The sequence below is a fragment of the Astatotilapia calliptera genome, chromosome 20 (genome assembly GCF_964374335.1).
Source record: "Astatotilapia calliptera chromosome 20, fAstCal68.1, whole genome shotgun sequence".
Lineage (NCBI taxonomy): Eukaryota > Metazoa > Chordata > Actinopteri > Cichliformes > Cichlidae > Astatotilapia > Astatotilapia calliptera.
This window is the reverse complement of record NC_137441.1, coordinates 25,809,896-25,824,537: the sequence shown is the minus strand read 5'-3', so window position 1 is coordinate 25,824,537 and position 14,642 is coordinate 25,809,896. Positions and strand designations below refer to the sequence as shown.

The 14,642-nt window shown below is 38.8% G+C and overlaps 2 protein-coding genes across 3 annotated transcripts; both read right to left on the bottom strand.

Moving 5' to 3' along the window:
* Positions 1 to 42: 42 nt before the first annotated feature.
* szrd1 (SUZ RNA binding domain containing 1) lies at positions 43 to 6,509 on the bottom strand. 2 transcript variants are annotated; one of them, XM_026153763.2, is made up of 4 exons: positions 5,122 to 5,258; positions 3,286 to 3,335; positions 2,797 to 3,060; positions 43 to 2,076 (listed from the first exon to the last, which is right to left on the bottom strand). In XM_026153763.2, exons 1-4 carry the CDS (start codon positions 5,167 to 5,169, stop codon positions 1,965 to 1,967), a joined length of 474 nt encoding a protein of 157 aa, XP_026009548.1. In that variant the 5' UTR covers positions 5,170 to 5,258; the 3' UTR covers positions 43 to 1,964. The 2 variants fall into 2 exon arrangements, with proteins under 2 accessions (XP_026009548.1, XP_026009549.1); XM_026153764.2 differs by lacking the exon at positions 5,122 to 5,258 and adding an exon at positions 6,488 to 6,509 and having other exon boundaries at positions 850 to 2,076.
* A 1,243-nt stretch (positions 6,510 to 7,752) lies between these two features.
* smim1 (small integral membrane protein 1) lies at positions 7,753 to 8,500 on the bottom strand. The gene is made up of 2 exons (XM_080295347.1): positions 8,285 to 8,500; positions 7,753 to 8,014 (listed from the first exon to the last, which is right to left on the bottom strand). The coding sequence occupies exons 1-2, from the start codon at positions 8,371 to 8,373 to the stop codon at positions 7,888 to 7,890; spliced, it is 216 nt and encodes a 71-aa protein (XP_080151473.1). The 5' UTR covers positions 8,374 to 8,500; the 3' UTR covers positions 7,753 to 7,887.
* Between the last annotated feature and the right edge of the window lie 6,142 nt (positions 8,501 to 14,642).

The window sequence follows — 14,642 nt, the reverse complement described above, 5'->3', positions numbered from 1 at the left end:
GAATTTAATGTGTTTTCCAATGCAAAGCACTGAACGTAAACATTTTTTTTTCCCAAATCATTTTATTAAAGTATTTACAGGCAGTTTGTGTTCGCACTTGGCTAAACCCGTCTCCTGCTCTGTCGTTAGAATTCCTGAACAAAAAAATCGCTTACCAGTACTGTGAACTCACCCTCAGTTTCTTGAAATACAGTAACACAACCAAAAAAAAAACAGGAAGTAAAGATGTGATACAGGAGGCACAAGCTGAATTCAACCACTGTAAGAACTTTTTGTGTTTATGTCACACCATTTAATATGGCTTTGAAATCTCCTCTGTTTCCAAAAAAATAAAAAAAAATAAATCTATTGAACACAATGGTCTTTGAAAGCCACACAGGCAACTGCTCTCTGGATCGCAGCTAGCTGCTCCATTTAAGCAGTGGACCATCACTCACCATTCTTGTGACTAAAATGCTGACGGTGGGAAAAAAAACAAAACACACCCAACATTCATACACCTTGGGGCATAGACATCATTTCAGTTACATTGTAATTTATAGAGCACGGTTTCTAAGTGCCAACCCAAGCTTAAATACGGACATTAGCTGTATGAGCAATCAACCCTGCTGGAAAAATACAATCTTATTCATTCATTCAGCCTCATTCACTTGACCTGAGTTCCTACATGCTGTACTTCAGTGGGGTGTATGAAGAAAAGAAGCACGCCGCCAACAAGGTGGAGTTAAGACAGTGAGGCTCGAGAGGTACAGCAGTAAATTCACCATCTGACCCTTCTTTAAATTGCTGCCAACATCACCTTCAAATAATGATTTTTAGGTTGTTGTTTTATTAGTTTTTGATTTTAAAAAAAAAAGGGCTTTTGGTTCTTTTTTAGTTAAAAAATACTGCTCTGACATTGCTGCCCTCTTCTTAAAGAAAAAACTGCAGGAAAGCTACTTAAAATGGACTTCAATCCAACATCTCATCTTTTTTGCCTTTACTTTTAAATAGAAATGAAATGACAGTCTAAGGAAGACAGCCAGAAAGCTTTAAAAAAAAAAAAAACGTAAACATACCTTGTCAGATATACAACTTCCACATAAATCCTAACCCCTGTTTTAAGAAACAAATGGCAATTTACATATTAGGTTGTGTCCTGATAAATCTAAAATCTCAGTCAAGTACTCATTAGCAGTGTGTGCATTTTAGACACCAGCTGCAGTTCCAGGTGTTTAAACCATACAAAGAACCCAACATGTAATATTGTCAGATTTTGCCACCAAATAAAGGTGGAAAACATATTTCCTATTTCTTAAAAACAGCAAATGCTATGTTTATTTTAAAAAACAAACTCAATATAAAAAGCTGCTCTAAACAGATTCTTGCGGTGTATGTGTGTGAGAGAGACATACTTTTACCTGTTAGATATCAGAACAACCCTAGATTTGATAAAGACAAGCGAGAGAAAGATGAGATTAAAATTTAGTGAGCCAACAACTGAAAATTAAAAACACAAAAAGGTGACGTCTTATTGCTGGGAGAAAGCTGCTGCACAAGTACCAGCTCATCTCATTTTAACATGGCCCCTCATTTTTCCTCCTCTGTTTAAGTCTTTCTGTTTGTCCTTTTGGCATCCTCTGACGAAGCCACTTAGAACCGGAGGGGAGACAGATGGAGGTGAGGGGCTTTTCTTAAAGGGGAACATCACAGTGAGTCCAGAAAATGTCCATAATCACAGTGCCAAACAGATTGAAGTGGGGAGAGATGAGAGCATGTTTTCATTGGACTTCTTCCTGGAGTTCCTCGCTCCCTGTCGGTCCTAGACGGCTGTGAAAGAGGCCGACAGCAAGGATGCTTTACTTATAGATCCCCGTGTACGTAGGGAACTGAAGGAAGACGTTTTTAAGAATACAGTACTGCATTTGCTCTCAAGAGACCCTTTATCTCTCTCCCTCAGGGGCTGGGGGGCCCTCTAGGTGCACTTATCTGTGCTGTCGGAACCCTTGGGTGCCGTCTGGGCCGGTTGGCTGCCGGACAGTGTGACTGTTTGATCTGGTGTCCTCTGAAGGCAGTGTAGAGTTATTGTGCCCTGGTCTGGCATGAAAAAAAAAAGAAAAAAAGAAACAGGAATAAATTAGAGACAGCAGTCTTTTCCATATGCCAACAGCTTGACACAAACTGCACACAACTCACTGCCAGTTGGCAACGTTCAGTCATAGTTTTTGTTTTGAATGGACGTCCTACTCCAGAACTGTCCTACTTAAAGGATTCCTGTCGTGTCACGAGAGACAAGTACCAGCACACGATTTTACAGTTTTGTCTTTAAAAAACAAACTTTCAACTTTTACACCACTGCACTTTGGTTGCATTAACACTGATTCTGGCAAAACCCAAATCAAATGAATAGAACTTCCTCTTTTTTATTCAAATAATGTCACATTAAGTAATGCAAAGGATTAGGAAGCTTTCTGTGATCAGTGTAAGTTTCAACCAAAACCAAAAGATATATTAATTAGCCGTAATCTTCAGAGCGGGAGGACATGAAGTCCACCCATCCTAGTAACCGTGTCCTCAAAGCTCCTGTTTATCCAAGAGTATAGATTACAAGTGTCAAATCAAAACTGTAAATAAAAACAACCCCGTTTTGAAATTGTGATAAGAGACTCCCTTGCATTTTAGACTGAAACACAAACTTCATACTTGTGCCTGTGCATAGGTTGCTGTTCTGTCAAATGACTGCTAAGCTCCCTAAAGTAAGCAAGCATTTTGTTAGGCTGTGATTAAAACGCCTCAGTTATATTTGATGAGTATTACCTGTCTATGTTGGGCTTATCCTGTGGCGTCTCCTCTGGGCAAGCGCTGCCCAGTATTCTCTTCCTGGCCTCGGCATACTCTGCTTCTCTCTGGGCCAGGGATTTGACCTGCGGTGTAGGCCTGTTCTGATTCGGGCCCGAGGTCAGAGAACCGTTACTCGCAGGCCGCTTCAAAATGCGTATCTGGGGTGGAGGTGCAGCTGGTAAGGAGTCGTCCTGTATTACCATGGTTTTCTTCAGAGATCTTGAAGAATTGCTGGAATCCCTGGAAGCAAAACAACAGAGGCCGTCCATGTAAATTTACTTACATGACAGATGGGAAGAGGCCGCTACAAATGAGTGCTAATAAGTTTAGAGGATAGAATTAAAGTCTTTAAAAAAAGTTGTATTAACAAAAGCAGGTATTGCTATAAATGGTACAAGTATAGTGGGAACAGCAAGAAGCATAAGAACACAAATAACATTTTTCTTCAACCTTTAAAATCCTTACTTTTCTTTCTGGCTGATCCTTAGCTTCTCTTCCAACCGTTTTTCCATTTCCTGTGTGGAAAACCAGCATGCATGGGGATACATATAAACAAATGAAACTTTCAAGATAGGAAGAAGTTCAGCAGGCAATAAGTGGGAAAGTGGATTGAAGTTGGGATTCAGTTACAAGCTATTTATACATGTGCACAGCAGCTGCCAAGTCATAACAGAGTGAGTGTTCCGCCTGCTAACATTAGCCGCCTGATGTTGCCAACGAAAACTAAATGTAGATGTTAGCAGAGGTACCGGCGAACCCCCAGCAAGATACGTTAAATCAACCCGCAAGTTCAACCTGAGGAGCTTCTGAAGTTCCGGTGTTGTGCCAAAAAGTGATTGTCTGCCAAAAACTGATTTCCGGTATTTGCCAAAAAACTGATTGCTCGTATTTAAACTGCTATAAGTAACTTGTTGGCCTATAATATGTGAAACATATGTCAAATGCATCCCTCATGGATGACACAAAGTCATATTGAGCCACAAACAACATTCGTGTAACAAGGTAGAAGCCGCAATCAGTTTTTGGCAGCGACTTTTATAGAACCTTTATTTATGCAGTTAAAAAAAATCTCATTAACATTAAAAATGTATTTTGTAAGAGTAAGACAGCAGAAATGGCAGCAAATATTACAATAGTTCTGTAAAAATATTGTAAGTGGGGAAAAAGGACCGGATTGGTTATAATGTGAGTACAATAACACAGAGTTATAAAGATACTTGAAAAAACAGATAATCTTTTAATTCTATATATAACCCCTTTGTAAACGCTGTTCACCGAAGTCTATTTACCAACATACGTAAAGATATTACACATAAAAAATACACGGAAACATTGGAAATCACTTTTTGGCAGGCAATCACTTTTTGGCACAACACCGGCCAACCCCAACCAAGAGCCACGTTCGTGACGTCACCAGCTAACGAGCGTTTGCCAAACTACCGTGACTACAGCTACCTACTGTTAGCTGAGTGATACCAACTGACCAGTTGGGTGACATAACTAGATATCAAACCGGGAACTAGTTGACAACATGGCCGAAATAGTCGAGCAACAGCCTGGCCTTGTGAGGAGAGGGGGAGAACACGCTGAACAATACAACCACTTTCAATCAGGCCCCACGACAATGAACATCAACGTAGCGGTACCTATTTAAAGAAGCTTATATTCACTTTCTGACAAATTTCCTCCTTAAATTGACTTGTCGCCATCCACGGGCTGCTTTGGCTCTGACGTTACCGCGGGGATGTCATTTTTTCCAAGATGTTTTAAGCTTTAAACATGTATGCCGAAATGAATGAGGCAAATTTAGATAGGAATATGGACTCTGGTGCTCTTCTGCGAAGTGCCTATACCTGCCGACAAATAAACTGACTTTATTTTGACACATTTTCTACGCGAGCAGTAAATGGCTAGCTTAGCATTACATTAGCCAACTTGAACCTTAGCATTTCAATTGGAATTCCGGGGTTTAGCTCGCGTCAGAAGCCATAGTGCTTAGCTCGCCAACGTTAGCTAAAAATCTAGCACATTAACGACATTCAACGCGAAATTATTCCAAACAGCTTCAGTCGTTTGCTTGGCAAAGTCCGCGTTAAGCCTGGTTCAGTGTCAAGCTATTGCTACTTGTTCGCCAAGTTTCTTACAGCTAACATTAGCTTTAGCCACATTGTTGGCCCGTAAGACCCGTTAACGTTGAACAGCGTTATGGGAACTTCTTAAAGCTAACCCCTTCGTTAAAAAGAATCGCCTAGAAGCACATGTGTCTTTAACCGAAGCTACATTGAGACATTTGTTATTTACCCCACTATCAGCAGCTTCTTCCCAACTTTCAGCGATCTCCTCATCCATGTTACATTTTGCTCAGACACGCTGTAGAGTTAGGTGAACCGTCCTCCTTCAGGTCCGCCTCCCGGCTGCCTTCACACAGTGACGTCACGATCACGGATTTCCCCAGAGTTTGACGCTGATTTTTTTTTTTAAGGCCACACTACATTTCAGTACAGTCTCGGTAAACAGAGCATTTATATTATGCGTAAAGTTATGTGAACTGTGTTCAACAAAACAGTGACTTCTTCATTGTTAACAGCTTTATGATAACAAAAGGCGCACCGTTTTCAGAGACAGTATAAAGACAGAACTCGGAGGACATTTGCGTATTCTAGTGAAATTTCTTAGCCAAACCCCATATACAGATGTCAGTATTTTTAACCAGTTGTGCTACATGACATCTTTGTCATAAAATGACATGTACTTTTTATGCCCTTGCATTAACATCTGTGGTTTAAATTTTACATTAGAAAGCGAGGTAAAAACGTCCATGTGGCTGCACAAATAATATGGCTCGCTATTTAGTGAGCCTCAGAAATCATGAATTCATTCATTATTTTTCCATCTGTATTCCTTCTCCGTGCTAAGAAGATGTCTAAGAAAAAGTCATCAGTGTTCTTGAATTGAGAGAATAATTTCCTCAGCTTCGAGTCCTTTTTTGTCATATATGGCAGCAAAATTTGCTGGATTAGAGCTCATGTTTATAATCAGACCTTATATATTTATATATAAGCATATATTTTCTCAGTGATGATCGCTTCTTTAATTGCATAAAATAAAGAAGACCCACTGTCATTTGTAGTAGAAAGTCAGACTGATTGATGACACAGCAAGCTGTTAAATTATTGTACTGTACTTGTTATCCAGAGATCTTTATTGCTACCGGAGTTACATCTCCTTCCTCATTATCACAGTTTTGTTCATAGATAAGAAAGACTTTTAAATTGCTCTTAAAGTGATTTACACCGGAACCACCGGAGCTAACCTGGACAAAAAGAACATGAACTCAATAAACTCACTGATGTGCATGTCAGTTATAGTGGCAGTATGTGCCCCATTGCAGCCAGATATATTTCTGTTTTACAATGCAACAGAAATGTGCTGCTGTTTTTTGTTTTTTGTTTTTTACATTTTACTCATTTATTTTTGTAAACAGCAGATTATACTGTACATATTAGGTAGAATATGTCCTACATCTCATTTCAGTGGAGACATTTTTGTAGATTCAATACTTGTAGGATATTAGTGTTCTGAATAAAGACATGAAGGCGATCTGAGTGCAACACTTTGAAATAAACACAGAACTAAAAGTCAAGTGTTTGTTTGTTTTTTCGTTTACCTGGGATCTTTGAGGAAGGATTGGCACACAGCTGTGGCTGTGAGCACAGCCGCCTTCTGTTATGGCAGCCAATCAGAGAATAGCTGCTTTTAAGAAAAGATGGCCTTAAAGGGACAGGAGCTAAAACAGTGGATGTTGTTTGGAAGCTCACTGAGGGCAATTATAGGATACATAAAGATTATATTTAAACCATCCATCCATCAGTTTTTCTACTGTATAAATGGTAGAAACGGATGAACGTATGGAAAAGTGAACCATACAAAAGCTACCCTATAGATAAGGCAGAGTAAAAGAATAAAAATGTAGAGCATTAAATGTGCACTTTCAAATCTTTCATGTCATTTCCTAGTCCAAACAGCCTGTCCACTTTGTTCTCATGTTACAAATAGGTTAATGTCAAAATGTCAGTGAAAGATTAGATGCCCTTATAGTTTAATATTTCAGGCGTAATAAACACAAAGATATGACTATGGTAAATATCTGGAGCAGGTTTTCCAGAGGGTAATCGAATGCATGAAATAAACAACAGACACTGTATGAAAGTAAAAGTTGGATTTATTTGAAACAAAAAGTGAGTTCTCAAAGCAGAGCATTAGAAGAAGGAATGATTATAAAGGAGCTGCAGTGAAACGTCCAGCAAACTGAGTTTAGTTAGACATTATTCAGATTCATTCAGAAATACTACATTAGATGCTGTTGTATTTCTAACCTAAGCATCAGTCAAGGATGCCACAGTTAGTTTTGATTAACTTAATTTCTCTTTTTAAAAGCAGAATTTTATGTGCTACATGAGTGTTAAAAGTCTCCATAATAAGGATAATTCATCATTGCTGCTTTTTCTGCTTTTTAAGATAATTGTAATGCACTAATAACTGGGACATTAAATTCCTGTGTAGTTGCTGGTGAATGTTTGTGGAGAGTGTTTCACAAACTATAACAAGTCAACTGCTGCAGTCACTCCTTTTTAAGAAGCTGTGCAATCAGCCAGTCCTGCACAGTTTAACTGATGATTGTGTTTAGATGCATTTCTGAAAAGTGGAACACTCATCTAGGAGCTGCAAATACCGTTGAATGTACAAATCAGTATGTCTTTGCTACATAATGCTGGAAAACTAATTACGGGCTGGAAAGCCTAATGAAATCAGTGTGCAGCAAAAAAGGAAAAGGCTGTCTAGAGTTCAGAAAATGCTGTCAGTGCTTGATGTCAGTTAAGAGTGAATTTCCTTTGAATGAATGAATTTGGCAAGAAACATTCAGACACAATTGCATTTTAAAATACAGCTGAGAGCTACAGAGTTGATTTGAATTCTGTTCAACACAAAGATTTTCACTGTTAATGTAGCATTGTATAAATTCATGGTTTGTCCATGCACTTTTATCTTGTGATGGCTTCCTTCATTCTACGGGCATCGATGGATGTGGTATCCAGTCACGTATCCTATAATGTAAACAGTCACCAGTGCAGCCACAGCTCCTGCAACCTTCACTGCTATTCCAATGTTGCCGGTGCACATTCTGTTGTAGATCCTGTGAATGGCAGAGAAAGGGAGGAAGAATCAATTATTTAGTGGTCCAGGCTTAAAAGGTTAAAACAATACTTGTGGGTATATTTTTTGTATAATGCTGAATTTGAAACTGAATTTGCAATGCCCCCCATCAAACCTATACATTATATTTTTATGTTTTATCTCATGTGTGTAGTTCTGTTTCTATTCAGTGCATTGTAGCTTTGCTTCTCTATACCACTAGGAAATATGCAACTTTAATGTCATGCATCATTTCAAGTCTCACCTTCGCAGAACAGGCTGTGAAGCCTCCACGTTCATATTGATATTTTCCTCATTCCAGCGGTCGTATTGCACGCTGGGGGTACCGTTGGACTCCATGTGAAAACTTCTCCTTCCTTTCAGAGACTGATCTACTGGAATCACTGCTCACTCACTGCTTCCCTGTACAGGTTCACTGTGCTCTGAAACAGCGAGTTCAGAGAGAGTTGTCTTGGTGTATATAACACAATATCAAGTGTCCATAAAAGACTTTTAGGTCATAATCTTGATCATAATTTTGAGATTTGTGTGCAAATCTGTTTGATTATTACCACTAACTGATGTAATATTCTACACAGGAGATTGCCAAATGTTCAAAAATCAGTTTTCACTTCATATGCTAATGTTTATATAAAGATCTTGCTCACCTGTAGGAGTCTCAAACAGTCACCTCCTTGCTTAGGAATCTCTGCTCTCAGGCACTTTTAAATCCAAGCCTGAGATCAAAAGCCCTGCCTCCTGCTTGGTATGAGACCTTGGCCATAGTACATGTCAGTCTGTCATAAATGCTTTGGCTGTAATCTTGCTCTTCTTTTTTCACCTCATTATATGACTCTTTCTCAGTTATAAAACCTGGTGTGGTTCATTATAGTCTCCGGTTTCATCCTGCACATCCTGTGCAGATAGTAGACTACAGATGAAATAAAAATGTTAATGGTGATGGTCATGATACTCCCCTGTGCCAGAGAAAACTCGATTTGTTGTCTTTTGTTGCCTTTTCCTTGGCTGCACTGCAGAGAGCATTAGTGATCCAGTTTGATGGGGTTGGAATAACAGCACCCTCTGGTGTTTGTAGCATCATGGCCAAGCGAAGCTTGTGTTTAAAAAAGCCGCTCATTACTTCAACGTTCAACACAGTGATCTCTGGTGACATCTAGTGGCCACAAATATGAAGAACAGCTTGAATCTAAAAATTAAATGGCTTCATTATGACTGACCAGTGACCACTGGAGTTCCCAATTCTGTCTAATATTGGGTCACGCTTGTCTTGCTTTGAAAATGGGGGAAAAATATGTCTATTTGTTTCATTAATAAATTTAAACTATAAACTTTTCTTATTTAAACATGTGTCATGGTGTGGTCTTTCTTTGCTTGTGACTACTTGATGTTGGTAAATACAATAGATGAAAGATACATATGATACACATTATGGAATATGGTTCTGCTGTGAGGTCCTGCCTCCATGTACTTATACAATTAATCATGAGACAGGTATGTTTATAAATAAGATTATATTAGGCCAATTTTCTTATACATATTTTTGACCAGGGGAAAGGGAAAATGCTTATGAACTTGTAAAGTAAAAACATGCTGCATTTAGGATTAACCTGTTTGGTTTTATTAATTTAAAACAGAAGAAGCTGGAGTGCAGATACACTGCAATGCAAGTCGGTAGAGATGCAGGTATACGGTCTACCTGGGTCCCACAGGCTATCACCTAAAAAGACTAAACACATTAAATTGCTGCACATTTTGTTGAATAACATTTTAAGATTTTTTTTTTTAAATAAAATATATATTTTATTTTTATTAAAATTTAAAGAGTCAAATGGAAGTCTTTCTAAAGTTTTTAAATGATATTTGTACTATGAAAAGCAGATTTTTGTTTTGTTAAAACATTTTACATTTTCACATTTACAGATAAAAAAAAAGCCCCCCACACAAAACAAAAAGCAAACAACAAGAACAGAAACCTAGCAAACCCACTCGAATGACTAAAATCAACCACCTCCTCCCTTCCTCGCTGGCTCCATATCTCTCAATAAAATGATCAGTGGAATGATCAAACCCCACGAATGATTCATTTCCTTATAAACCACAGAATACAGTGTGTTGTTGTTTTTTTGGACGCACAAGCCGGAGCGTCAGCTTTGAGCGGGCATCACTACTAACAGGTCTCCTTACTTCTCTTACTCACATTTTCTTTGCATCTCTATGAGAGAAAGAAGCACGGTTTAAAGATCAGTTGCTTTTGTAGTGCATTCCTCTCAACTTCAGTAATTTGAAATGATTTATCTCAGATGTGAATTAGGCCTTTGTGCAGTAAAAGCGCTAAAAAAATAACGTGGAAAACTGATAATAATGACAGGGATGAATGAATGGATAAAGAACTCAAAAATAACACAAATTTTGTCACCCAAAACCACAATAAAAAAAGCTTGGCCAATGTCAATAAAATGTCAATAACATAAGATTTCAATTGCAACTCATTTAAAATGTTTTTGTTTTTTTTTTAATTTAAAACAGTGGAATAACAACACATCAAATGTTGTAACTAAGAATTTATTTTCTTTTTCAGGCTTTTACCTTTGATTTAAGTGGATTGATGGAGAATTTGTTTTTTAAATCTTTAAAAGTATTTTATACATTGAGCTTAAATTTCACAGCGATCATGTATGTCCAAACTTAACCAATTTACAAACCTTAAAATTCTTATGAAAATCAGACATGGTCACACTAAAGGCCTTTGCTGATTTGAGATGGCTCTACGAGCTTTGAGCCCAGCAGAGAGATTCTTCTGGGTTCACTGTTACACACGATAGTGAATGAAACTCACTAAATCTTCCCAGCTTTGTTGTATGCCTCCAGAGATGTAGTGGTTAACGTGTCTGCTTAATAAAGAATTGCTAGTTGGATTCCAGCAGCAGATAACTTTGGGGTTATGTCAGAAGGACACTGAGTGTAAAACTCTTCCAAATCAAACATGCAGAGCTACCTGCTGTGACAGGGAACAACCTACAGTAGTTTTTTGGCAACTTGAGGTTGCAAAACTTTGTCAAATGACTGACTACAAGTCTATGCAGTCATTTTTTTGATTAAGCAAACTTTGTTCACTGTGTAGTTCTTTATTTTTAAATGAAGTGATGATTGTAGCCAACAAGGAAGGAGCTTTCTCTACAGTGTATATCCTAATATTTTAAAAATGAGATTAAGGGAGCATTTTTCTTAAATCTCAGCTTTTCTTTTCTAGCCTTTGTAGCAGATTATTGTTGTTTCATAACTCTACAAAAGTTCTCGGTTATCGTCCTTGTTTCGTTGTTTTATTGCGAAAACCTTAGTTTAGAGAGGACACTTTTTGTTTTTTTGACAATTCTGTGCTTTATTGAAATAAAGTCTTGTGAACCACGTTATTTCTGTGCCTCTGCGGAAATTCCGCTAAGAGTCTGTCTAGTGCGGCCCAGTTAAAACACAGCACAGGAAGTCTGATTGGTTAGAATTCATACCACATAGCCAAGAATACTGTGAATTCTACTTACAGTGGGGCAAAAAAGTATTTAGTCAGCCACCGATTGTGCAAGTTCCCCCACCTAAAATGATGACAGAGGTCAGTAATTTGCACCAGAGGTACACTTCAACAGTGAGAGACAGAATGTGAAAAAAAAAAATCCATGAATCCACATGGTAGGATTTGTAAAGAATTTATTCGTAAATCAGGGTGGAAAATAAGTATTTGGTCAATAACAAAAATACAACTCAATACTTTGTAACATAACCTTTGTTGGCAATAACAGAGGTCAAACGTTTACTATAGGTCTCTACCAGGTTTGCACACACAGTAGCTGCTATTTTGGCCCATTCCTCCATGCAGATCTTCTCGAGAGCAGTGATGTTTTGGGGCTGTCGCCGAGCAACACGGACTTTCAACTCCCGCCACAGATTTTCTATGGGGTTGAGGTCTGGAGACTGGCTAGGCCACTCCAGGACTTTCAAATGCTTCTTACGGAGCCACTCCTTTGTTGCTCGGGCGGTGTGTTTTGGATCATTGTCATGTTGGAAGACCCAGCCTCGTTTCATCTTCAAAGTTCTCACTGATGGACAATAACCATATCCAACTTCTTAATAGCAATGAACTGGTCTGCATTGGTGCATCATATCTTTATTCTCTTTCCCCTCCTGCCCCCCCCTCTTTCTTAAATAGATAACTATCATATCTGATATCATATCTCACAGTACAATAATATTGAATGGGTTGCATTGTTGTATTTTGTCATGTTTCTCAGGTCTTTGTCTGAATTTCTACGAACATTATTGCTAAGGATTGTCTTATTGCATTGGAGTCACACTGGGTTAAATATGTACACTTGGGTTTTAATGGGTATTTATTATTTTCTTCTTTTTTTTGGGTTGTATGGAAGCCCCAAACGCAATTTCATTGTTCTTGACAATGACAATAAATAAATAAATACTAAATACTAAATACTGGAAGGAGGTTGTGGCTCAAAATCTCACGATACATGGCCCCATTCATTCTGTCCTTAACACGGATCAGTCGTCCTGTCCCCTTGGCAGAAAAACAGCCCCATAGCATGATGTTTCCACCCCCATGCTTCGCAGTAGGTATGGTGTTCTTGGGATGCAACTCAGTATTCTTCGTCCTCCAAACACGACGAGTTGAGTTTATACCAAAAAGTTCTACTTTGGTTTCATCTGACCATCTGACCCAATCCTCTGCTGTATCATCCACGTGCTCTCTGGCAAACTTCAGACGGGCCTGGACATGCACTGGCTTCAGCAGCGGAACACGTCTGGCACTGCGGGATTTGATTCCCTGCCGTTGTAGTGTGTTACTGATGGTGACCTTTGTTACTTTGGTCCCAGCTCTCTGCAGGTCATTCACCAGGTCCCCCCGTGTGGTTCTGGGATCTTTGCTCACCGTTCTCATGATCATTTTGACCCCACGGGATGAGATCTTGCGTGGAGCCCCAGATCGAGGGAGATTATCAGTGGTCTTGTATGTCTTCCATTTTCTGATGATTGCTCCCACAGTTGATTTTTTCACACCAAGCTGCTTGCCTATTGTAGATTCTCTCTTCCCAGTCTGGTGCAGGTCTACAATACTTTTCCTGGTGTCCTTCGAAAGCTCTTTGGTCTTGGCCATGGCGGAGTTTGGAGTCTGACTGTTTGAGGCTGTGGACAGGTGTCTTTTATACAGATGATGAGTTCAAACAGGTGCCATTCATACAGGTAACGAGTGGGGGACAGAAAAGCTTCTTACAGAAGACGTTACAGGTCTGTGAGAGCCAGAGATTCTCCTTGTTTGAGGTGACCAAAGAAAGACATCTACAGTACGTATACCTCCGACCTGCCCTTTCAACAATCCAACAGATCAAGAAGCGTAAACCTTTCTGAAACTTCCTGCAAGTCTTGTGCAATACTTATTTTCCACCCTGATTTACGAATAAATTCTTTACAAATCCTACCATGTGGATTCATGGATTTTTTTTTCACATTCTGTCTCTCACAGTTGAAGTGTACCTCTGGTGCAAATTACTGACCTCTGTCATCATTTTAAGTGGGGGAACTTGCACAATCGGTGGCTGGCTAAATACTTTTTTGCCCCACTGTAGCTGGACCTTATTTCCCTTTGTAAAGTCTGGATTTTTTTTAAGCTAATAATTATATAATAATTATAGTGAAAATATTTCCCTTACCTTTATGGAGGACCACAAGAGCCACACGCATCGAAATAAAGAATTCTGTAATTAAGTAATAAATTGTAGAATAAATTTGTAAATTCCTTTTTGAATTCCAATTTTTAAAAAAGTGATTTTAAAAATGTTTTTGAAAAACCTCATTTCAAAACCCATTTTTTAAATTGCAATTTAAAAAAGTGATTTTAGCCTCGGGATTTACACTTTGCCCAACATGGATTATGTGACGAATGAAGGGACCCTGCAGTGAAACGAGTGTGTGCCTCTTTATTCAGCCTCACCACCTGTTGAAGGTAATGTGCTAACATGACCAGTGTTGGACAGGTTACTTGATCAGTAACTAATTACTGATTACTTCCCCCAAAAAGTAATTGCGTTACTTTACTGATTAATTATTTTTAAAAGTAATTAGTTACTTAGTTAAAAACTAAGGTCAGTACTTCCACACTTTAAACGCTGTCATACTCTCTCCCGCACTCGATATATTATCCGTTGTTGATCTGCACACAGCTGTTGCCACGAACGTGGCACTCGTTTACGTCATTGTCATGAGACACTCTCGCAAACAAAATCACGGTTTAGCAACACAGTAACGCAGCATGCTTACAGGAAAGTAACAGTAATCTAATTATCTTTTTTGCAATATTTACTTTACTGGTTAAATGGTCGGGTTCCCGGAAGTTTAGCGCACCCAGGTTCCCCTTAGCAGAGAAGTTACAGATATAGGCACACCGAGGGATCAAACCTATGAAATCTCTGTTTCGACTCTGCTAAGAGCCCACCTGTTATTACCTTGCGCTACATGACGGGCTAGTAGAAGCAATACAAAATTCCTATATTTAAAGTGCACGCTCGGGCTCTCTCTTGCTCGCTCGCTGTGTGTGTTTAATGTGTGCA

Excerpts from the sequence above, each read along its gene's own strand:
- smim1 (XM_080295347.1), bottom strand. The coding sequence starts at position 8,373 with ATGGAGTCCAACGGTACCCCCAGCGTGCAATACGACCGCTGGAATGAG. Across the intron at positions 8,015-8,284 it reads GAGGCTTCACAGCCTGTTCT|GATCTACAACAGAATGTGCA; the intron begins GCGAAGGTGAGA and ends TGCCATTCACAG.
- szrd1 (XM_026153763.2), bottom strand. The coding sequence starts at position 5,169 with ATGGATGAGGAGATCGCTGAAAGTTGGGAAGAAGCTGCTGATAGTGGG. Across the intron at positions 3,336-5,121 it reads AAGAAGCTGCTGATAGTGGG|GAAATGGAAAAACGGTTGGA; the intron begins GTAAATAACAAA and ends TTTTCCACACAG. Across the intron at positions 2,077-2,796 it reads GATAAGCCCAACATAGACAG|ACCAGGGCACAATAACTCTA; the intron begins GTAATACTCATC and ends TTTTCATGCCAG.